Here is a 25,864-nt window from a genome sequence, read left to right as displayed (position 1 = left end):
ACTATCACCGGTCATCGCCAATGTCGTAATGGAAAAGCTGGAACTGGAGAGCATAAGCAATCTGGAGACAAAACAAATACACATGAAGGTGTATAGAAGGTACGTCGACGACTGTTTGTGTGTAGCCAGGAGAGAGCACATCGAAACGATCGTGGATACATTCAACAGCTTTCACGAAAGACTGCAATTTACAGTGGAGTACGAGAAGGATGGGAAAATTAAATTCCTGGATATGATGCTCGACCGGGAGGCTGACAAAATAACAACGTCATGGCTCCCCAAACAAACGGATGGCAGGTACCTGGACTTTAACTCGAAAAGTCCATTCCAACACAAGGAAAATACCGCGATAGCCCTAATCGATCGAGCGATCAAGCTGTCCTGCGGAGAAAAACGTCAGGAAGCACTCGATCAAGCCACAAGGATTCTGCGGAAAAACAACTATCCGACCTGGTTTATAAACAGAGTGAGGAAAAAACGAGTTCACAAACACTACAACACAATGGAAGAAAGAACGACGTCGGACCAACCCCAAAAATATGCGTCCGCCCCCTACATACCATGTCTGAACGAGAAGCTGAGAAAAATCCTGCAAAAACACAACGTGATCCTGGCTTCCCGACCGCAAAACAAAATAAAAAAGTTAGTGTTCAGTAAGATGAAGGATCCGATACCACCAGGCAAACAGACGAATGTGGTGTACTCCATACCGTGTGGAGCCGAAGACGGGAAGGTGTACATCGGGCAAACTAAACGAATGCTGGAGGTATGAATTGCGGAACACAAGAACGACAGTAAAAAGAGAATTCTCAAATCTGGCCTTGCAGTACACACGATCGAGGAAGGGCATGTGTTCGATTTCGATAGCACAACGATTTTGGAACGAATCGAACACCCAGATACCAGGATGATCGTGGAGGTGTTCCATATTAAAAAGCTAGGCGAACAGCAGACGGTAAATCTCCAGCGAGAGTGCGGGAATTTCAACACGACGTACAATGGACTATTGGCCCGACTACGTGGAGAAACCCGAGCTCGAACGAGAGAGAGAACGAATGACGTCGAAAACGAACCGAACAGAATGGGTGTCGAATAGGGTGTAAGATTTATTGGGAGGTCTGGGAAAATTTGATTTAGTTTATCTGTGACAGACCGAGCTGATGGTCACATTCAGCATGTTGTAAGTGTATTGTATAAACGTTTTGTATGTGTTAACTTAATTAAGAAAATTGTAATGTCTCAATAAATGTTTTAGGCGTCTGAAGAGGGCTGAAGAGTAGTAAGCCGAAACGCGTAAAAAAAAAAAAAAAAAAAAAAAATGTCACCGAAAAGAGCCAACCCACATAAATTAGAGTTTTAGAGGTGTTACATGGGATCCGAGGGGTTTCAGGAAGAATTAACGGGTATTTTAGGAAGCATCAGAGGATTTTTTGGCAGGGTTCAGTGGCGTTACAGATGCGTTTTCAGTGGTTTCGTATTGTCTCAAGTGCGTTACATGGGGTCCGTGAGTGTTTTCAGGATGATTCAGAGCATTTCGGGGGTTCCGGAAGTTCACAGGTGCGTTACTCTTTTGTAACGCTTTTGTAACGCAACCGAAAACTCCAAGCAACTTCCCTTTCTGGAAATCCCTATAACACACTAACCAAAAACTGTCCATATTGTCAGTCAAAAACATGCCTAGAGAGGCAAGACAGTCTTGCAATGATCTCCACAAGACCTCACACAAAGCCGGCAGTTCCAGACTCTCTCGAATAGCTGGGTTACTCACGAGTGAGTGGAGATACCAACTGCTGATGGGGCCGAGCTAGCAACCATCCTCGTGACTCTCAGCGACGACCCCATACCATTCGTGAGAGTGGAAATACTGGTGATCCCAATCATTGGACTGTTAGACAGTGGAGCAGCAAAAACAGTTTTAGGCATAGGCTGTAACAAACTAATTAACGCCTTGAAATTAAAATTGAGACCCACGAAAATTGACTTGAAAACTGCTGGAGGACAAAGTCTAGAGGTTCCTGGATCAACTGACGTTCCAATAACGTTTAACGGAGAGACCAAACTCTTACCAGTTCTGGTCGCTCCAAATCTGAGTCGTCGATGCATTCTCGGCTATGATTTCAGGCAGGCTTTCGGGATCCGTCCTACGCTATCTCAACATATCGATGCGATCGACGAAGCTGAAAGAGAATCATTAGAAAAGATGAGTGAGTTGAGCGAGGATCAAATGAGACAGCTGGAAGAAGTGAAAAGTTTGTTTCTCCCTGCGAGTCCAGGCCATGTGGGCAAAACAGGTCTCATTGAGCATCACATCGAGTTGAAGGACGAGTTTGTAAAGGCTGATCCCGTTCGAAAGAACTCATACCCGTGGAGTCCCGAGATCCAGGAAAATATCCACCGTGCATTGGATAATATGATCAGGGACGGAGTGGTCGAACCTTCGAACTCGAATTGGGCTTTACCGGTCGTACCCGTTGAAAATCGCGATAGCGGTGATGTGCGACTGTGTCTCGATGCTCGAAAGCTCAAAGAGCGAACAAAGAGAGATGCATATCCTCTCCCACATTAAAATCGCAACTTGGTCCATTCAGGTTCTTAACTACCATTGACTTTTCGCAGGCTTTTCTGCAAGTACCGTTGAACCGTGCATCGAGAAGGTTCACTGCTTTCTCGATTCCAGGGAAAGGTCTCTTTCAGTTTACTAGGTTGCCTTTCGGACTAGTAAACACTAACCGGAGGTCGTCATCTTGGATTCAAAAATAGCGTATCCCAAGTAACACATTGATCAGTGATCATGGAAGAGTCACGGCGGTCATGTGATTTACTTCTATAACTAATAAATACATATTTGCTAGAAGTAAGTCACATTGACTTCTGCGCAACAAAAACCTGCGCCACTGTGACTCTTCCGTGACAAGTGTGTTACTTGGGATGATATCGGATTCCGACATCTTCTCACTGAACCAGGTCCGAAAATATTTATATGGCATGAGTATTCTGGATTAATAAAATGTGGGCTTTAAACCGGGAGTGGTCACGTAGTGTAATGAGTACACGCACCATGAAAAATGCACGCTTTTGATACACAGCGTGAACGTAGTGCCGTTGCAGTTAGTCGAAGACGCGACTGATCGAGGGTTAAAAACACAGTTGGAAGCTACTGACTTTATAGCTTTATTGGTGGTTACGATCCTCGGAACACACAATCCGAACACCAATGTCTCCACCTCCTCTCACTTCTGGTTCTTTAGTTATTCGGAACCACTGGGATTTCTTTGATTCACTAATTTTGCCAATCCACTGCTTTTTTACTGTGTTTAAAACAATGTTACAGTCACCCATGAATGTTTCTTTGTCGTTTGCGTACATGTTTTTGTTGCATGGTAATCAAGATGATTGCCAATTACAATTTTTGACAGTACATTTTGAATCACTGATTTCAGGGAGTTCCAACGGTATCAGTAGGTTCACTATACTATCAAGGAGAGTGCCAACGGTTCTCAGGAGTCTTCCAGGATGTCTCAGGGTGTTTTAGAGAGTCTCAGGGGTATTTCAGGGGATCTCAGGGAGTATCTGAAGGTCTCAGAAATGCTTTACGGGGTCTCCTGGGGTATTCGAGGTTCTTCAAGGGGTTCTCTGGGGGGCTTTATACTATGAACCGCTTGCAAATCCTCGTAATCTCTTAGAAATACCTCAAAACATTCTTCAACTTCTGAGACCCTTTTACAAAAAAAAAAATGAAACCCCTTAAAACGCCCGTGAAACTGAAACTGAAACCTCTATAATCCCATTTAAAAGGCCTTGGAATCCCCGTAATCAATTTGAAATGACCCTGAAATCTCTTGAATTTAAGGGTGTTGGTTCACCTCCCTTCAAACGACCCTGACCTGAAATGCCCCGAATTGTCCCAGAAACCTCCATAATCCCATTAAATCATCATCATAAATTTAACCTTTCAGGACGCGCGCCATCAAGCAACCGAAACTACACCGCGCTCGCGCTAAATACGACGAGCGAGGGGTGGTGTTGTACTTTTACAACAATGCGCGTCCTGAAGGGTTAAAATATCCCTGAAACCACTTGAAACACCTTAAAAAGCTTCTGAACCCTCTGAAACAAATCGGAAAACCCCTTGAAATGCCACTGCAATACTATCAAGCGCTCCTAAAACCTCCCTAAAATCTCTCGGAACGCTCTTGAAACGTTCCTGAAACCCCCTGAAATGCCTTGAAACAAATAGAATCCATTGTAACACATTTTATAGGCACCTGAAACCCCCTGGATCGCGCTCAAAGAGCCTTGAGACGTTCCTGAAATCCTCTTTAGACTATTGAAACGCCTCCAAAATCCTCGAGTTTTTTTGTAAATCGTAAAAAAAATGCTTGAAATTGATAATTTGTTTCTAAAGAATATAATCGTTCTGATTTCCTAGTATGAGTTATATGTAATTTTTCGATTTTTAAGGGGATTTTTGGAGTCAATTTATTCTAATTTAAAAAAATAACGTTCTCGTAATTTCTACTCCAAGTTTGGCTTTATATGTGACCTTCCAAATGCCGCTTAAAGAACTTTTTTATAGTACCAACTACAAGAGATATAAGCATTTCAAGACATCGTTGTTTTTTAAGTCAATACTTCCCATAACATGTGAATGACAAAACGAAGCAACATGCAATGTTCAGAACAAATATGCGCCTTTACTTGCTCTTCAAATTCTCAGGAGCTCACATCTTTGAAAAAAATCAAATAAAAAAGTTAATGTGAAAAAAACGTTTTTGGAGGGATCACCTACTGCACTTAACCCAGGAGCGGTAGCGTCGTGTACTGAGTACACGCACCATGAAAAATGCACGCATGTGATACACAGCGTGAGCGCGACGTCACTGCAGGTAGTTTAAGACGCGACTGCTCGAGGGTTAAAATTGACCTACTACGTTCAAATCAAGAGCTAGATCAAAAGCGTCTTTGGCAAAGTTGCTCGAAATAGCATTGCCTACAACTTTTCTGAAGAACTCAATCGCAATGCAAACAACTTCTCTGAAGATACCAAACGCCTAAAATTAACGATAACAGAGATAGGGATTTTTTCCTGCTAAAACGTGGGTTCGGACTATTGCGCATTGTGATCTTGAGAACCATTTGGACCACCCCAATTTCACATTATTGGAAAAAATGTTTAAAAAATTTTAAGAAACTTGCTCGAAGGCAGCATATAGCTTAAACTAATGGTTTAGACGTAAATATATTTTTGTTTTCAATTTGAACCATTGTACACTGACACCCACGGACCATTGTACACTGTGCTACGGTTTCACAGTTCAGCGTTTCTTAGCAGTTCCGCTTCATAAAACAAATAACGGCCAAAACAGTCTTTTATGTGCGTGTTTGAGTGCTTTTGATATTGTTAGCGTGTAGGGTATTAGTTCCCTTATTAAGCATGTGGCTCCCATTTTCATCCTATGAAAAACAAAGGATTGAAGCGTTGTTTGTTTTGTTCCTTATTTTTGTATTTTTTGTTAGAAGTGAGCACCCATGAAAACAAAAAGAACAGAATCAATCGGTGCCGTAATTGCTTGTTTTCGAATAGGATGAATATGGGAGCGTGAGATTACTGATGGAACACATACCCTATTTCGATTTTATTGTGTCTAAATAAGATTTCGAGAATAGAATTAGGAACCTAATTACTTAAATCGAACAGTCAATGCATGATGAAGATAGTGATAAAAAAAATATCATGAAACCAGATAATTGCTCTCATTCAATTCATGTGCATAAAATACCACTTCATTTTGAAGCCTACAAATGCAATTCACGTGATACATCCATTTTTTGCAGTCTCTACAAGTTTTGAAGTTTTATTATTTTTGTCTAACATGATATGTGCTCTTTTTGTACGTATCTCTCACTTCGCTTTCACTGCCCAAGACTGTTTTCTTCCCATGTGCCAATGAAACAAATATTCCCCTGCAAACGCCACTACCCCTAAAGAAAGCCCAACTCCTAGCACCATATAGGCTAACAACAAATCCTCCACTTCCATTGCGTGCGGTGGAACCTCTTCCTTGTCCTGTGAATGAAAAATTTTGATCTGCACTCCATAATCCATGTACCGTTTGGCAACAATCGGTTCCTGGTAGGCCCTAATCCCGGACGCCACAATCCGAAGAATCAAATCCGAGAGGCGATCTATCAGGGGCCACGTTTTGGTCGTCATCGATACTTCGTACTCGAAGTACAGGTCTTCCTTCATCAACCGGTAGAGGTGAACATTTTGAGCCGTGATGAATGTCCCGATCATGTAGTGACCGTAGTTCAGCTTGCTGACTCCGAAGGCAACGTGGCCCTGGTTGGCTAGGACTAGCAATTCCGGTACGGCATGGGCACGAAAGTTGGCAACAACTTTCTGGACGATGGGCTGAAACATAGTGGTAAATATAAATTTCACATCAAACCGAAACAATGCTCTGACTTACATTCTGGCTCAATAGAAGGGAATGTACCCACGCTTCATGGGTCTGGGTCCAAATTATATCTCGGTTCGCTATATCCGCGTCCGTGTCAATGGGAGACTCGAATAGCGGAAAAGTTCTTAGGCTAGCATTCTTTCCCACGAATATGTTTCCCACATTGATGGTGAAAGCGATCAAGGCAATCGACAGGATACATTCGGGCAAAGTTCGATATAGGATTCCCGCTCCTTGAAACAAAAACACCGCAATTACATTCATGGCGTTCCATCCAACGCCCTTGGTTTTGACGTGGGTCTCAAAGCCTGCCATCAAAGCGTAGGTCGCAATGCAGCATACAACACTGATGCCAATGTACAACCATACCTCGGGTTCGAATGCCAGGATAACGGTTTGCCATGGGGGAAGTAAACTGAAATGAAGAGCACTAGTGTGATTGGAATCCATCGGTATTCTATTGCGATTTCTCTTACCGAGGCCGGGGAGCGAAGCCACAAATTCCAACCTTGCGTATAGTTGCGGTGAAAGCCAAAAACTTGTGAGTGGTTTGCCATGTCAACAAGGAACCTACGCCGACATCCGCACGCCGTTCGGCCACAGTTCCAATGATGCCATCGCCAGTTCCGTTGTCGTAGATTACACCCCATTCACCGGCTTGATCTGAATAAAAAAAAAAACAAATATTGTCGGCCAAGTAGCCCGAAATTCGCCCATACACTCCGGTTTGGTTAGGAAAGTTTTGAGGGTAATTTCGAGTTCAACATGTTCTTGAGAACACCCTCACGAAGAGACCAATGCTGTCGAAAATAGCATATATTCCCCTAGTTTATCTAAACCTCTTTTTTTGTGCAAATTTTCGAGTATTATCTAAAAGCAACTACGATAAAAGCTTTTTGATAAATATCTCACTTTCATACGTTCATGAGCGAAACTACGGATTTTTTTCAGGGGGTGCACTACAAACAAATATTCATTTGTTCATCCATTCATCATTCATCGCCCCATATCTCACAGCAATGCATTCAAATTGTAGGGGGTGCCTGGCACCCCCGGCACCCCCAGTAGTTTCGCCTATGCATACGTTTAACACAAATCCATTTCATGGCGCCAGAAATCATTTCGTTTATTTATCTTTTGATATTTTAACCTTAAATTTTTATAAAAGCTGCTATCCTAAATTTTGAGCTGTCAATTTGGATTTATTTCCGCCATATTAAACATTCTGGTCACCATTTTTGGACTCCAGACTCCTAACCCATATCAAATATACCCATATTGCATGACTGTAGACTCAAATTCCAAACAGCCGCCATCTTGGATTCCCAATCGCCATCTTGGATATTCTGGTCACAATTTTTGGACTGCGGACATCTTCTTCATGTCATATACAGGGTGTTAGGTTCCTGAGTGCAAACATTTTAACCCTTCCGTTACCAACGCTAACCCCCCCTAACGAGAGTGCAAAAAAGTACTCTTTTCGTTATAACTTTTTTGTTTTTCAATGTTTTTCGACCAAATTTTGACACAATAAGCGGACATCCTTCTTATTTAGGGATTTGCTAGGGATTGCTGGAATGGCCACCTGGTTCCGGAGTAATTCCGGAATCAAAATGGGTCATTCGATTTGGCCATTTTGGAAAAAGTCAATTTCCGATATGAGAGCCGTTCAGCTTTCAGACCTAAGTGCACTGGAATGATAGAAAAAATTGTCTACAAGTCCATCCCGGTCACTACGTGCCTTGGAACTCGTTTTACGGATGTTCCGGGGAACCGGTTCCGAGGTCAATTTTTGATCATGATTCAATTCCATCATGCGACACCTCAAACTACTCAAGATACATCATTCTGTGCTGTTTTGGCGTTGTCTGAAATACCGTTGGCCATTTTGGAACCGTTATTTGGATTTCCCGGGAATCGGTTCCGGTGTTTCCGGAGTCCAATTTTCGAAAATAAACAAACACCATACATATCAAACTTCATGATTTTTAAAATTATGGCATTTTATCATAATGATTGGCCACTTAGAATACATTTGGCCATTATGGAATCGGTTTAAAGATTTTCCAGAATCCAGTTCCGGGGCCAAGTTTTGAAAATGGTTCAACACCGTCATGCGGCATCTCAAATATCGTGGTTTTCAAAATAAAGGGTGAGTCGTTAATTATTGTGCCACCCTACCTTCAACTGATTCTCAAATTGTCTACAGTTAACGAAATTAAACCAAATTTTTACTGTAGTTCAGTATATGTATGTATTTCAACTTTTTGGTATAGGTTCAAATTTAGGATGCGTTTTAGTGAAATTCACGACATTTTCAATTAACGCTCTCCATGTGGGCATGTTCAGGCTCCACTTGAAACAAATAATTAAAGCTCTCTGGTTTGTTTATGCGCATCGTGCCTGGTTTTCACCCAGCACCAAGCTCATGTTTCACTGACAACCTTTCCTGAAACCTATTGACGAACATTAAGATGATCCGATAATGTATAATCATTAATTGTTCCGAGGGGCAATACCATGATTTTAGATTTTAGCATGTGATTGTACAACATCTTTTTTAGAACTAGTAACTAAATTTATTCTATATCGACCGGAATCTCACTGATAACTGATCAATTCATTTTATGTAAACAATAGACTATAAAGAGAAATTGTTCAAAATTTGGTCGATTTTGGTGAAGTAGGAAAAAAGTTACGTTAGTTTGAAAATGGCATAATAATTATCGACTCACCCTTCATCATTCTGGGCTAATATTGCATTATCTGAAATACTGTTGGCCATTTTAGAATCGATATTCGGATTTCCAGGGAATCGGTTCCGGTGGTTCCGGGGTCAATTTTTTGAAGATGAAAAAACGCAATCATGCGACCACGAGCTATCCGTATATTTATGCTTTGAACCAGAAATTGCCACTGTTGGGTATTCATTCTGAGAATGCATCCAGGAATGCCTTCCGCAGATTCCTCATGGAATTCCGCAACCTTTCCAAAGAATTTCCTCCAGAATTCATCCTCTTGAAGGTTGTTTTTCAAGTTTATTCAATCCAGCGATGTTACCAAAAACTCATTCCGAGGATTCTTCGAGGAGTTTCCTCCAAAAAGTGTCACAGGAATTCCTTTTAGGGATTCCTCCAGGAGTTTCTTATGGAGATTTGATTCCGGGGATTCATCCAAGAATTCCTTTTAAACATACTTCCTGGATATTGTGAGGGTTCCTCCAGAAATTAATTACAGAGAATTTTCCAAAAAATCGTTTCGGGTGATTCCGCGTAAAATGCTTCCGAACGCTCTTGCACAAGTTACCTCCGCAAACCCCGGAGTTTCCTCCAGAAGTTTCTTCCGAAAATTCAAACAGGTATCACCTAAAGAATATCTCCAAAATTCCACCAAAAATTCCTTCAGGAGCTCCTACGTAAGTTCCTCCGAAACTTCCTCCAAGAATTTCTCCAGGAACTTCCCCCTGAAATTTTTATGAGTTTATGAGTTTTTATGAGAATTCCTCCGTGACTTCCTTCGGCAAATTTTCCAAGAATTCCTCCAAGACTTCCTCCAGGAATTCTCCCAGGAATTTCCTCAAAATATTCCGCCAGGAGTTCTTTCGAAAATTCCTCCTATAGTTCCTTGGGCATTCCTGGAGGAATTTCCAGAGGCATTCATGGAAAAAAAAATCCGGAGGAGTTCCTGGAGGAATTCCCGGAGAAATTCCTGGTGGAATTTCCGGAGGAATTCTGGGTGAAATTTCCGGAGGAATTCGGGAGTGGAAGCTCAGGTAAAATATTATCTACTGGGCGCTCATTAAAAACACCAACCCCGGCGAAGACTGGCGCTTGAGCCTAGCTATTTAGCACTGTAGTTGGAGAAAATGACAATGCAGAACCCGTAGCCTCCGGGAAAGTAAGCCCAGCTCCCTGGGTTAGTGGGTTGGTGTCAGGCCCTGCGAGCCAGCCGTAAAAAAGACTAGCACCGGAAAATCAACAACAGAAGAATGCGAACCGATACCAATGGCGACGACCACAGCGACGAAAAGGGACTTGCGATTGGAAGCTCGGTACGTGGAACTGCAGATCTCTCAACTTCATCGGGAGCACCCGCATACTCGCCGATATACTGAAGGACCGCGGGTTCGGAATCGTAGCGCTGCAGGAGGTGTGTTGGACAGAATCTCTGGTGCGAACGTTTAGAGGTAATCATACCATCTACCAGAGTTGCGGCAACACACGTGAGCTGGGAACAGCTTGAGGATCAAGGGCCGATTCTTCAACATTAGCATAATAAACGTGCACAGCCCTCACTCCGGAAGCACTGATGATGACAAAGACGCATTTTACGCGCAGCTCGAACGCGAGTACGACCGCTGCCCAAACCAAGACGTCAAGATCATCACAGGGGATCTAAACGCTCAGGTAGGCCAGGAGGAGGAATTCAGACCGACGATTGGTAAGTTCAGCGCCCACCAGCAGACGAACGAAAACGGCCTACGACTCATTGATATCGCCGCCTCCAAGAACATGACCATTCGTAGCACCTTTTTCCAGCACAGCCTCCCGTATCGTTACACCTGGAGATCACCACAACAAACGGAATCGCAAATCGACCACGTTCTGATTAATGGGTGGCACTTCTCCGACATTATCGACGTTAGGACCTATCGTGGCACTAATATCGACTCTGATCACTTCTTGCTGATGGTTAAACTGCCCCCAAAACTCTCCGTTTTTAACAATGTACAGTACTGTAGGCCGCCCCGGTACGATCTAGAGCGACTGAAACATCCGGATGTCGCCACCGCATACGCGCAGAATCTCGAGGCAGCGTTGCCGGACGAGGGTGTGCTCGATGTGGCCCCTCTAGAGGACTACTGGAGTACAGTAAAAAAAAGCCATCAACAACGCAGCCGAGAGCACTATCGGATACGTAGAACGGAGTCGACGAAACGATTGGATCGACGAGGAGTGCAGAGCGGTTCTGGAGGAGAAGGACACGTTCACAAGAGACACGTAAATTCTACCAGAAGCATCCCGCTAAGGCTACGTGCCGCAAGCCGAAATCTGCAGGGATAAGGACGGGAGCCTCCTGACGGATCAACGTGAGGTGATCGAAAAGTGGAAGCAGCACTTCGACGAACACCTGAATGGCGAAGAGAATGTAGGCACGGGGGATCAAGACAGCGGAGGGTATGACTATGTTGGCGCAGCGGAGGACGTGAACGAACCAACTCCCACGCTGAGGGAAGTTAAGGATGCCATCCACCAGCTCAAAAACAACAAAGCAGCTGGTAAGGACGGTATCGCAGCAGAACTCATCAAGATGGGCCTGGAAAAGTTGGCCTCCTGTCTGCACCAGTTAGTAGTCAAGATCTGGGAAACCGAACAGCTACCGGAGGAGTGGAAGGAAGGGATAATCTGTCCCATCCACAAGAAAGGCGACAAGTTAATGTGTGAGAACTTTCGAGCGATCACCATTTTGAATGCCGCCTACAAAGTGCTATCCCAGATCATCTTCCGTCGTCTTTCACCTAAAGTAAATGAGTTCGTGGGAAGTTACCAAGCCGGTTTCATCGACGGCCGGTCGACAACGGACCAGATCTTCACCGTACGGCAAATCCACCAGAAATGTCGTGAATACCAGGTCCCAACGCACCACCTGTTCATCGACTTCAAAGCGGCATACGACGGTATCTACCGCACAGAGCATTGGAAAATCATGGACGGAACAGCTTTCCCGGGAAAGCTGTTCAAACTGATAAGAGCAACGATGGACGGTGTGCAGAACAGCGTAAGGATTTCGGGTGAACTATCCAGTTCATTCGTATCTCGCCGGGGACTGCGACAAGGTGACGGACTCTCATGTCTACTCTTCAACATCGCTCTGGAAGGTGTGATGCGACGAGCCGGGCTCAACAGCCGGGGACACAAAATCCGGTCAATTTGTGTGCTTTGCGGACGACATGGACATTATCGCTAGAACATTTGGAACGATGGCAGAACTGTACACCCGCCTGAAACGCGAAGCAGCAAAGGTCGGACTGGTGGTGAATGCCTCAAAAACAAAGTACATGCTGGTAGGCGGAACCGAAAACGACCGGATCCGTCTGGGTAGTAATGTTACGATAGACGGGGATACTTTCGAGGTGGTGGAGGAATTCGTCTACCTCGGATCCTTACTGACGGCTGACAACAACGTGAGCCGTGAAATTCGGAGGCGCATCATCAGCGGAAGTCGGGCCTACTACGGGCTCCAGAAGAAACTGCGGTCTAAATAGATTCATCCACGCACCAAATGCACCATGTACAAAACGCTAATAAGACCGGTGATCCTCTACGGGCACGAGACATGGACCATGCTCGAGGAGGACCTACAAGCACTTGAAGTTTTCGAGCGACGCGTGCTAAGAACGATCTTCGGCGGTGTGCAGGAGAACGGTGTGTGGCGGAGAAGGATGAACCACGAGCTCGCTGCACTTTACGGCGAACCCAGCATCCAGAAGGTGGCCAAAGCCGGAAGGATACGGTGGGCAGGGCGTGTTGCAAGAATGCCGGACAACAACCCTGCAAAGCTGGTGTTTGCAACTGATCCGGTTGGCACAAGAAGGCGTGGAGCGCAGAGAGCACGATGGGCGGACCAGGTGGAGCGTGACTTGGTGAGCATCGGGCGCGACCGAGGATGGAGAGCGGCAGCCACGAACCGTGTATTATGGAGAAATATTGTTGATTCAGTTTTATCTTGAATTTGATGTAATACTAAATGAATGAAATGAATGAATAGGATTTACTATAGAAAAAGTTTCACTTCCGGACAAATAAATCCCAGAGCTCTTAATTCAAATCGAACAACGCTTTTTGTACAAACATAATTTTGTGAACTATTCCTTCCAAGACCGCTGTATATCACTGTGACATTTGATCATTTTTTAATTCGACAAATGTCGAATGAGCTAGGTACGAATTAAAAAGAGTCGTATTAAAAAGTGATTAATATGGGAGGTTGGACAGTACATCAAATAGCATGATGATTAACCTGGGCTTGTTAGGGGAATATCTGTAAATAAAAGAAAATCGGGTTAAGTACGGTTCCTTTGAATTCCACTAAGAATTTGCATCCTTTGACAGATACGTATTTCGACCTCAACTGTAAGGTCGTCTTCAGTGTCTTGTACTTGACTCGACTGAAGAGATCCATCGCATTCTACACGTCTCATACATCATAGGTAAAAATAATAGGTAGCTTAATCTAGGTAGTTTTTTTTTTTTTTTCTCCCAAGCATGCAAAAACTTATATCTATATTAAACCTCCACCATAGAATAGGTAAAATTTCCCTCCACCACCGAATAGGTACATTTCCCTCCAGCACAGGATAGGTTAACAAAGTTCATGTATCACAGGTACATTATGAGACGCACGCCATACGAGAGTGCTTAGGGGGTAATAATTTGAAAAGCCACGAACTTCCATTGCCTTGATCCTTATTCAACAGCGTGTTAGGTACCTGTTTGTATATCTCTAGACTCTCAGCAACGTCCAATTTCCAAGGTGAAGTTACATTTCGCAAAATTTGAATATCCTCTGTAGTTACAGGGTGGCCCTCCTCAAAGACATGTTCAGCAACTTTCGACCTGAAATCGTATTCCAAACCTCTATTCACTGAGGTGGGAAAGGCGCAGAGGACATGGAAGAGATGGATCTCTTCAGTCGAGTCAAGTACAAGACACTGAAGACGACCTTACAGTTGAGGTCGAAATACGTATCTGTCAAAGGATGCAAATTCTTAGTGGAATTCAAAGGAACCGTACTTAACCCGATTTTCTTTTATTTACAGATATTCCCCTAACAAGCCCAGGTTAATCATCATCATCATGGCTACCAAGCGGACGGAGCAGAGTTATTTCATCGATTTGAAGAGATCCATCATCAGCATTCAGAAGGACGTGGCATTTCTGAAGAAATGTCAAAAGGAGAAACTAACACCCGTTAGTCATAGGATTAAGGTCAAGGTTCAACCCATTGAAGGATTCGTAGTAAACCTTTCGACGCAACAGTTCACAGAGGAACAATTGACACACCTCAACAAGGGGTTAGGATATGCGGTTACTTCGAAGCCAGACGTGGAACAGATCATCGTGGACATGGAAACAGCGATCACACAGAACGTTAACATCAAAGACCAAAATACAGCCAGGAACATCGTAGCAGACGCCATCAAAACAGGACAGCGCAGTAAGGTAAATTCAGACGAGACAAGGATTGTAACGGAACTTAAAAAGAAACCAGTATACTACATGAAGGCAGACAAAGGTAACGCGGTTGTTATTATGGACAAGAAGGACTACAACGAACAGATGGAGAAGAAGATAAACGAAGGACCATACAGACATCTACGAGTAGATCCACTACCCGGACTAATAAGGCTGACAGACAAGACCCTGAAGGACTGTAAACCCATCATCGGAGAGGCTCGTTTGAAGGAAGCAAATCCCATTCTTCCGCGGATCAAAGGTCTTCCTAAAATTCACAAACCCGGTCAAGAGATGCGAGAGATTATTTCAGCTGAAGGATCCCCTACCCACAAATTGGCTAAATGGTTAGTTCAAGAGTTCCAAAGTATGCCAAAACCCTTCCCCACCAGTTCGGTCAAAAACACTCAGGAATTCACCCAAAAGTTGTTGGAATCAGGAACCATCAAGGAGGACGAGATTATGGTTTCTTTCGACGTCGCAGCACTATTCCCAAGTGTCCCTGTAAAGGATACTCTTAATCTTCTCGAGGATTGGTTACTACCCCAAAAGTCTGACGCAGCTTGGAAAGGAAAAGTTAGGACTTATTTACGTTTGGCCAGACTGTGCATGGATGAGAATTACTTCCAATTCCGTGGACAGTTCTACAAGCAGACCAAAGGTGCCCCCATGGGAAATCCCCTATCCCCATTTTTATGCGAGCTTTTCATGGCAAATTTAGAAACCAAGCTTAAGGAGCAAGGTTTACTTCCGGAGAAATGGTGGAGGTACGTCGACGATATTTTCAGTGTGATCAAACGGGAAGCTTTATCTAAGGTTCTAGAGGTCATCAACAATGTACATAAGGATATCAGGTTCACTCACGAGGAAGAAAAGGAGGGAAAACTTCCATTTTTGGATCTATTAGTTAAGAGGGAAGACAGTTCGTCGTTCGAATTCGAGATTTACAGGAAACCTACCAATACCATGCGTGTCATCCCCTATTCGTCGAATCACTCCTTCCAACATAAGATGGCAGCTTTTCACCACATGGTTCACCGAATGCAGATTCTACCTCTAAGCGATGACGGGAAGAATAAGGAACTCACTCACATATTCGAAACAGCGAAAATCAACGGATATAAGGAGAGGACAATTCAGGCCATCATTGGCAAAAAGGAGAGGTTGCGATATCGAGGATCCCTAACAACTCTTACCCCTATTTCAGAATCTTTGAAGCGAGTATCAGTCCCCTTCGATCAACACATCACTAATAATTTACGTTCTAGGTTCAGAAATTTCGGGATCGATTTAGTATTTTCTAGCAGAAGCAATCAGTTGAAGACTTCATTAGGCTCTACAAAAGATCCGGTCAACACCCTAAACAAGGCTGGCGTTTACAAAATCAGTTGCTCCCATTGTGATAAAGTCTACGTTGGTCAAACAAAACGGTCTTTGGAGGTTAGATTCAGGGAACATATGGCGGAGGTGGGAAAGGCGCAGAGGACAGTGAATAGAGGTTTGGAATACGATTTCAGGTCGAAAGTTGCTGAACATGTCTTTGAGGAGGGCCACCCTGTAACTACAGAGGATATTCAAATTTTGCGAAATGTAACTTCACCTTGGAAATTGGACGTTGCTGAGAGTCTAGAGATATACAAACAGGTACCTAACACGCTGTTGAATAAGGATCAAGGCAATGGAAGTTCGTGGCTTTTCAAATTATTACCCCCTAAGCACTCTCGTATGGCGTGCGTCTCATAATGTACCTGTGATACATGAACTTTGTTAACCTATCCTGTGCTGGAGGGAAATGTACCTATTCGGTGGTGGAGGGAAATTTTACCTATTCTATGGTGGAGGTTTAATATAGATATAAGTTTTTGCATGCTTGGGAGAAAAAAAAAAAAAAAAAAAAAAACTACCTAGATTAAGCTACCTATTATTTTTACCTATGATGTATGAGACGTGTAGAATGCGATGGATCTCTTCAGTCGAGTCAAGTACAAGACACTGAAGACGACCTTACAGTTGAGGTCGAAATACGTATCTGTCAAAGGATGCAAATTCTTAGTGGAATTCAAAGGAACCGTACTTAACCCGATTTTCTTTTATTTATCAAATAGCAGCTTTTTCGATAACACGATGATCGATTCGTAAGACCATATTTTAGACAACCGGTAGTGTCCTTAAACCGGTTCTGGGTGTCCCACTGGAAGTGGTCAAACGTAAAAGTGATCCATACCCATGCACGCGAAACATGAAATCGTGGTTTTCTAAGTAACATAATGAACATTAGCAATAAAATGGTCTCAGACTATACTTGGGAGACTCGGTAGTGTCCCGGAACCAGTTGCGGGTGTCTCATCGAAATTGACCAAATGTACCGTGCGACACATCAAACCACGGCTTTTTTAATAACCTGAGGAACGGTTAGCTATAAAATAGGCTCACACATTTTATAGCTACATTAGAGACTACCGGTGAACAAAATCAATACAAACGATAAATATGTGTAAGAGAAACAAAATTTGACAAATTAAACCCCCATAGAAACAGACTATACACTACATATCGTTGTTGTTTTCAACAGTTGATTCAAATATTTAGCAGTTCGCCAATTGAACGCTTACATCACACGCATCGTTTGCGCTCCTGTTTGACGTTTATTCACTTCCACCGTCTAGGCGGATCGCAATTTGTTGCAAGTGATATGTCTGTTTATCTGTGCTGTGCTCATCAAATCACACAATTTCAGATTATGCTTTTTGTTGAAATTCGAAGTGATCTGGGAAGCGAAAATTGAGTTTTTACTTGGTTTTAAGTGTCGCATCTCGATTCGGATGAGTACATATTGTAGCTTTTAATAGAGACGTACCAGCCAAGGGCTGAAAGTCTCTTTAATAAAGACAAATCAATCAATTGTAGCTCTTAATAAGCTCAATGATGCGCGATGCCAATAATTGGTTCAAATTAATTTCACATCTGCAACTTTGCATGTCACGCGAGTCGCGACTTCGATTTGGTGATGCGACGATCATATACAGTAGGATGAGTCAACGTTGTATGGGAAAATTTGAATTTAATCGCATCAACCCCGAACAAAAGTTTTTTAATCCCCTTTTGCGTATAAAATTACTGGGTAAAATTTTAATGGTTGCACCCTCGCGCTCTGTAAGTGGTTGAAGTTTACATGAAAAATTTCACATGCTTGCATTTTTTGTCCATTTTTTTTTTTGAATTTTGTAACCTATGATATGATAATAAAATATAGCCTAAAGTGTGCAGAAAAAAAACATTGGCGAAGATCGCAAAGTGATTTGTGATTGTGTGAAAAAATATATCTTGGCTTGTAGGAATCGTTTTGATATTGATCGGCCTCCAGTGTTAGTGAAGATGCTCAAGCAGTCAACTGAGAAGTCTGATATTTTTCAGCTCTGCTTATACGTTGAACATAACGTCGGACTATGTGCCATCAATAAGTTTGAAGTCAATTCAATGATGGCTTTGATAAAATGCTTGCTTTTCTTATAAAGTATTTATAAGGATTGAGAACACTTTGGCTTACATCGACGGAAAGATCGTGAGAGCATTATCGACGAGAAAGGCACTATCACCGCTAGGTGGATTAAATTACATCTAACACTCACCTATTTGCAAATCCCACGTGCAGTTGTACTTGCCACAAAACTCGACCATCACCAGTCCACCCATTCCGTCGATTCGCATCGTCTGGTTCTTGTACAACGCTATCCAAGGCTCATCGTAGATCGGTGTGAAAATAAAATGCGGAATCAATCGAAAACTTGCCAGCCGGTACATTTTTCGCTCCATGTTCATCGTCTTGTCAGGAAACAGATCCGCTTCCCACAGGAAAGATTCGTTCCGCGTGGAATACGTATCCAGAAAGAGTAATTCCGCGGCCTCTTCAGAGGTTCCCTTGAACCAATGAGTGTACAGGTCAATTTCATCACCGCGTGGTTCCACCAGTAGAAGCCGGGGGATATCCTGAACCGCTGGATGCTTTCGCACATGGTCCTTGAAATCGGGGTCCTGTTCGGTGGTGGGATCCTGAACTATGATCAGCGTTTTGTTGGGATGTCTGATCGTCGCACGATCGTGAGTAATCGTGTATGAGTCCAGAAAGAAAATTGCATTCGTTTGGTCCATGACAAAAGCATGGCAACCCATGTCGATGTTGGCGGTTAGTCTGGGGTCGTAACGACCGGCGGAGTTCAGGAACATCGAGATGACCGGCTGAGTTGCGGAAATTTGTATGGTGTTAATCAGTGAGTTGGTGGAATCGCTGCTAAACAGAATGCATGCCGCACGAGTCGCCACCACATAGGTTATAACTGTGGAAGAAAAAAATGTATGAAGATATGGAAACAATATCAAGTGATAAAGATATCAGAAATACTCACAAATGTGATCAATCAAGGATGAGAATGCCTGCTCAAACTGGCTGTCTGGTAGAAATACTTCAAGTGAATCCATTTTGGTGCAAACAAAAATTGCGAGTAACCGGCGCCGTATTTAAAGAGAAGTTCTACTGATTGATTATGCGACTAGTATACTTCAAATATTGGTCATTTAGTATCCGGAAAGTACAAGGGGTGGACGAAATGTTTGGGATAGGCAACTTTTTTGCTAACACAAAAAAACTCAACATGCTGTAACTTTTCATAGAGTGCATAAAAAAATCTCAAATTTTGACTGTTTGTCAACCTATCATATGTGCATCATTGGTACAAATTTGGTCTCGATTGAATAATTTTTCGCGAAGTTAGAACCGTTCGGGTAAAACTCTATTTTTAAGACAACTTAATACTGACAACTGATACTTAATACAACGTTATAAAAAACAATATTTTCTTACGGCGAATTAGGTTATACAGGGTTGAAATTTTTACCCATATAGTGGAAAATAAGTCAAATTTACAATACCACACAAAAATTACCAAATGTGTTCTTCCTTTAATCTAAATAGGCTCTAATATGTCTGATTTAAGATAACTTGAGAACAGAGGTGGAAAATCTTTGGACAGCAACACTAAAATTTATAGACATTGACGTAAAAAAAATACATTTTTTCGAGAAAAATCCAAAAAGTGTCAATCCCTGATAATTTTTCAACGTTCAAAAAATATCTTTGTTTTAATAGTTTGTGAAGCATTTGTATATTGTTAGTGTACGCTCAAAATTTCATTCAATTCGGTTCACTGGTTTCCAAGATATGACAGCTCAAAAATGAGTTATCTAAAAATAGTGTTTTGCCCGAACGGTTCTAACTTAGCGAAAGATTGATCAATTGAGCCCAAATTTGTACCAATGATGCACATATGATTGGTTGACAAACAGTCAAAATTTGAGATTTTTTGATGCACTCTATGAAAAGTTATAACATGTTGACTTTTTTTGTGGGAGAAAAAAAAGTTGCCTATCCCAAACATTTTGGCCATCTCCTGTATTTGATATATAGCATATCCATTTAAAAGCACGAATCGCGTAAACGCGACGTTTTCAATTCAAATGATTTTTTTCTCATGTACGAGCTGTTATCCGATTTTTTTTTAAATTACTTGTTTTGCAATATTATTCATCTAACTTTTGGAAAAAAGCGTATGAAGGAAATCTAATTTTCATCTTCAAAACATTGTAACTCGAAGGTGTGTGGTGGGATTGAAATGGTGTTTTCGAAGATGATTTTCGATATTTTTTAGAAAAAAATACACTGAAAGTTATATTCACTGCGGATCTGTGTTGGATTTCATATCATTTTATTTTTTTAAAAACCATATCCTTCATTTTTTATTTTTTATAAATATACAGAAAAAGGCTATATCGAGGCTGGAAGTCAGCCTCAAAATATGCCAAGTGGCCCAGGATGGTCAAATGCATCTAACTGTTTTTCTCAAATTTTAATTTTTTATCGATTTTTTAAACAAGCAGGAGGAAACAATTTTTGAATTTTTTTTCTACAAAAAAAGATTTTTCATACAATATATAATTTTCAAAAAAATAGACATAAAATGTTGTTCGAGACGGCCTGAAAATTTACATGTGTGAAAAATAATTGTTTAAAATAGTAAATCATGAAAAAAGCTATGAAAACTATGTTTCAAGATCCCATTTATTTATCTTATTTTTCGGATTTTTGCTTGAACAATATAAAAAAATAGAAAAATCAAAGGGCACACACTTATTTCAGAGCCACTTTTTCGGCTGTTTTATTTTTGGTAAGATGCGAGGTATGCACTTCAAATGGAATCGCTCAAGTAATTTTCGTTCAGTGCAATATTTATCCGTGACCAGAATGGTCAAGAAATTTAACACAGCAAGCCCCATTTGATTTGACGTTTCGTTTCAGCTCCGTACTAGGATCCGGAATTAAGCGACGCTTTATTATTTCTTGAGCGATTCCTTGCCTGAATTTTCCACGCATCGAGATTTCTTGCGATCAGCGTACTACCCAAAAGCTGGGAAGTTTTATCGAAGCTTGGTTATTTTTTACCGAACGTTCAGTAATCATTACCAATGATTCGGTGGAGCTTACCAAACATTCGGTAATTTTTTGCCGAACTTCGGTTTGATGAACATTCAGGAATCTGAACTTTTTCCTAAATTAGAATAGCTGAATACGGTACTTTATTTTTCGTGTGTAGGGTTTTTGGAAAATTTAAAGTATCTAACATCTAACGTAGATCCGCGATGAATATTACTCTCAGTGTATTTTTTTTTCTCAAAGTACTTCAAATCGAAGACATCATTTTCATACACTCTTTTCAAATGCTAGGTGAGGAAACAATGGTTATATGTTGATGCAATGAACAAAATCTCATTCAAATTAAAAGAAATATGCTTTGGTCTGGCTGGCTGAAGAAAATGGACGAGCCAGGGATTGAGCCCATGACCTTCTGCATATGTATCAGAAACGATACCCACTAGACCACCATGCTCGTTTTTGTTGAGATTAGTATGAAAATCCTACGAAAAACAACTACTCCAAATAATACTTCTCCCTTGACTTCTCAAGAACTCTTTCATAGATTAAGAATTTCTTTGAGAATTTATTCAAAAATGTAATTGCTGAAATTCCTTATGAGAATCCAAAGACTGGTCAGTATGGTGGCACATAACATAAGTGGAACTCTGGCTCAAAAAGTTGATGCCTTTTCGATTGCGTACACTCACTGGTATGCAGGGCATTGAATTGTCAAATGCGATATAACATTATTGCTATTTTTCAGCATGTATACCATTTTTCATTGCTACGAAGTAAAACAAAGATCTCATAGATCTTGACTGGCAGCACGTGGAGATCTAAAATAGGATGTAAATTGTGATGAAACTTTGTAAACTCAAGTCAAAAATTCGCTTTCTAGCTTCAAATATAAAGGGACATCGATATGTGAAACGTGGATGTGTTATTTCGAAGATTTCAATAAAGTTATGACAAAAAAATTAGAGGATTTCCAGCAGCTTTCTTTACGCATATCTCAGATGCCAATCTTCGTTCCTGTATTCTTTGCCACAACTGGAATACTGGTTGGATCAGATGTTTTTTGTTTACCAAAACAAATGACAGTTCAAAGTCTTTTATAAAAGATATAACAGTTTCGCGTGTGGAGCGGAGCTGTTGTGATGATTAGAACACTTGACTATCACGCCGAGGACCTGGGATCGAATCCCTTTCCCGACAAAACTTACAAAATGTGAGTTCTTCCTTCGGAAGGGAAGTAAAGCGTGGATCCCGAGATGAACTACCTAGGGCTAAAAAACTTTCGTTAATACAGATAAAAAAAATCAGTTTCGCGTGCTGGAAAAGGATACAACTTTTTCCTTCGATCTGACTATGGAGTTCCACTTATGTTATGTGATGGTGGTATGAACTACTAACCAAACCGATCTGTTTCAGTTCAGGTCGTACGTCAGAAGATTCACGCATTCGATGTATTCGGTCAATATCATGCCCAATTTCAACTTTTAAAATTTTAACACTTATTCGCACTTAGCAAATACTAACATATCTATCATTTCATAATCCACTTTGATCTCTACTCTTTCACACTCTGAGTAGAAAATGACCGCTAAAGCCATAAAATGATTAACTTCTGCAACTATTTAAAAATTTGCCAGAAAGAGCACCCAGAATCTCGTGACAATTCCTAACCGAAATTGTCACGAGATTCTGGGTGCGAGAAAAGTTCTGGGAAAAATTCCAAGATAAGGTGTAAAAAATAATCCCAGGAAGATCACTTCAAGAAACAGCTACGAGGAAATGCCTAAAAAATCTACATCAGCAATAGTTCCTACAGAAATCCAAAAAGGCAAATGGGAGGAATTCTTAGGCAAAAATCTAGACAATTCTGAGAGACATCATAGCACAAACACCTGAAACAATCTTCTGAAAGAACCGGAAGAAGCTCCGAAAGAACTCTAAAGTGAAACTTCAAAAGAAATGCTGCGAAAATTTTTAGGAAATATCGTGGCTGAAAGTCCTGTAGCAGTCCCGGGAGAAACCCTAGGAAAAAGCTCACGGAAATTTCGGAAATTTCTAGAAGAAATAAAAGGAGAAACATGGGAAATCTAGCAAGAAATTCGTGAAAAACTCCTAAAGAGATCCCAGGAACAGCTCATGTAGAAACACCGGGAGAAATCACCGGGAAGATCTCCTAGGGAAGTCCCAAGCAAAATACCGGAAGGAATTGTAAAAACTTTTCAAGAGAAATCCCGAAAAAAAGCGCTAGGAGAAATTCCGCAACAACATATGAAAAATATTGTGAGAAAAAAATGTTGTAGAGATCTCGTAATAAATCTACGAAAATTTCTTTGAAGAAAACGTTGGAGAAACTCCGAGAAAAATCCATGAGGAACTCGGGGGGCAGTATTGGAACAACCTACGGAAGAAATACGGAATCCTGGAAGGCATTCCAAGAGGTATTTCTAAAAACGTGCTAAAAAGAAACTCTGAGGGAATTTCTGGAAAATCCTTGAAAATAAACTTCTAAATGAATCCTAACTTCCAGATTCAACCGTGTCCACATGGAATTTAATGTATCTTGTAGGATATTTTTGTTAGGTTAATGAAAAATTGCAGGGGCCCGTGGCGCAGTTGGTCACACGTTTGCTTCATAAGCAGATGGTCATGGGTTCGATTCCAGCTCCGGCATTTTCGTCAGTTGCCCATGGCTCAAATGTACCCAGATACTTGGACATCGGCGAATGGCACCCCATAATGGACCCCTTATCGGACTTGAAAAAGTATCAACCAACAGCCGCACATCAACATCCTCGTGCTCATCATTCTACCATGATAGGGTAGAAAGTGAAAGCAGCGCAACAGCAACCAGTTTGATATAGTAGAATTAGAATAGAATATATTTTGGCGCTGTACGAAGTGTAAGTACAGCTTGGAATCGCTCTCGCAGTGCCCTAGTGGATAAAAAGAGCTGTAAATTAGGTTAAGTGATTAAAGAATAAAAAAATGAAAAATTAAATTCATTATAGGAGTGAAAAAGTATGACCTTTTTTATTGTTTTTTTTCTTTTTCTTTTCTTATGCAAGGTATGCCCTTCAAACGGAATCGCTTAAGTAATTTTCGTTCAGTGCATTATTTTTCCGTCAAGAAATTTAACACAGCAAACCCCATTTGATTTGACGTTTCGTTTCAGCTCCGTACTAGGATCCGGAATAAAGCGACGCTTTCTTGTATCTTGAGCGATTCCTTTCCTGAATTTTCCACGCATCGAGATAGGCCAAGACATTTCTTGCGATCAGCGTACTACCCATTAAAGTCAGATAATCGAATTAAAAATCGAAAAAGGAAGAAAATCTTTAAATCAATGAAAAAATATAGAGGATACGCCTCGAAGACCGCCGAATAGTTAAAGATGCATCTCGCAGACCGTTGAATTTGTTTGGAACGTTGAATAGATTGAGTTTTAGGATCTAAATGGTTTTGGATTGACAGAAAACGAGCTTTGTTTTTGAATGGAAAAGCATAAAACATGTTTAAAGACCGTCAAATTGGTTTTAGAATTCCAAAAAAAACAAGGGCGCATCTAGAAGACCATCGAATTAATTCGTTCTTAAACATCTTTGAATACTTTTGTTTTATTTTATTTTTTTTCAAACGAATTAGTTTTGAAACGACAGAAAAACGAAGACCGCTGAATTAGTTTGGAAACGGTTTAAATCAAAGAGCGCATCTCGATGACCATAGAATAGCTTAGTTTATGATCAGACAAAAAAAAACGGAAAATGTCTCTCAAAAAAAAAGTTGTATTTTTTTTTTCAAGGAATTGCTTTGACGGAGATCGCATCTGAAAAACCCAGCGCTTGAAAATTGAAGCGTTTTACCTCAGACGAATCAAAATTTGTTCTTCTTTGACCGCCCCTTTTAACCCAAAGCGGTAGCAATATGCCTTCATTGGCTAACATGCTTCTGAAGCAAGTGGGAGCGTCGTTATTACAGTGCAAATGACATAAACTCGAAATAAATCGATTATAATAGTCACTTCCATCATTCACTTATGGACAAATTGATTGTTTTAACAAGTTTTGAGCAAAAAATAAATACACTGAATCAATTACGTATCTTCAGCCTCACCGCAGCAAGTGAGAAATAATCGTTACCAGTCAATATGCTTCAGCAGCCAACCGACCGATGAGGAATAGTGGTCGCGGTTGGTTCGGTTTCTCCTTGCTCCCTGTGCGTGTTCGTTCGTAGTGATGACTGGCGCTGATGACTGATCGTACCATTCATATTCATTCGATTTCAAGCACTGGAAAGACCATCAAATACACTATTAAGTATCTTTATTTTTCAGGCAATTGTGAACGTTTATAGTTAACTAGCTGAATGACCCGGCTTTGCTCGGGTTTATTTATTGTGCATGATTGAAGCCAATGCGAAGTCCCATTTAACCGAATGGGTGCCGGTTTTCCGCAAGACAATGCTGAAGATGAAGTGATTCCAGGTTACATAAAAGCCATATGAAAAAACTGTCAAAAACCTATGAAAAAACTGCCAAAAACCTAGAATTTCGAAACATACTAAGCATACTAAACTTTAAGTTTACTGATACGATTCTACGGCATAGTGTGCCATTGTGTTGGCCGCACAATATACAAATTTATGGAATGGAAATCAAAGAAGTCATTCAATTAAAAACAGTTAAAAAA

The 25,864-nt window shown here is 41.3% G+C and overlaps 2 protein-coding genes across 2 annotated transcripts in view; one reads left to right on the top strand and one right to left on the bottom strand.

Moving 5' to 3' along the window:
• The window catches only part of LOC109415489 (forkhead box protein J3), a 58,468-nt gene that overhangs the window by 6,826 nt on the left and 25,778 nt on the right, over nucleotides 1-25,864 (top strand). The window lies entirely within an intron of this gene.
• On the bottom strand, nucleotides 5,209-19,173 carry LOC134291902 (uncharacterized). The gene is made up of 5 exons (XM_062860297.1): nucleotides 19,102-19,173; nucleotides 18,328-19,032; nucleotides 6,941-7,127; nucleotides 6,474-6,879; nucleotides 5,209-6,415 (listed from the first exon to the last, which is right to left on the bottom strand). The coding sequence occupies exons 2-5, from the start codon at nucleotides 18,920-18,922 to the stop codon at nucleotides 5,903-5,905; spliced, it is 1,701 nt and encodes a 566-aa protein (XP_062716281.1). The 5' UTR covers nucleotides 18,923-19,032; nucleotides 19,102-19,173; the 3' UTR covers nucleotides 5,209-5,902.

The sequence above is a fragment of the Aedes albopictus genome, chromosome 3, assembly GCF_035046485.1.
Source record: "Aedes albopictus strain Foshan chromosome 3, AalbF5, whole genome shotgun sequence".
NCBI lineage: Eukaryota > Metazoa > Arthropoda > Insecta > Diptera > Culicidae > Aedes > Aedes albopictus.
The sequence above is the reverse complement of the archived record's forward strand: the minus strand, read 5'-3'. Positions and strand labels throughout refer to the sequence as shown.

Bases quoted from the DNA above. Each gene is read 5' to 3' on its own strand.
- LOC134291902 (XM_062860297.1), bottom strand. From the start codon at position 18,922: ATGTTCCTGAACTCCGCCGGTCGTTACGACCCCAGACTAACCGCCAAC. The intron at 6,880-6,940 runs GTAAGAGAAATC...TCTTCATTTCAG, and splicing joins GGCTTCGCTCCCCGGCCTCG to TTTACTTCCCCCATGGCAAA. The intron at 6,416-6,473 runs GTAAGTCAGAGC...ACTATGTTTCAG, and splicing joins CCCTTCTATTGAGCCAGAAT to CCCATCGTCCAGAAAGTTGT.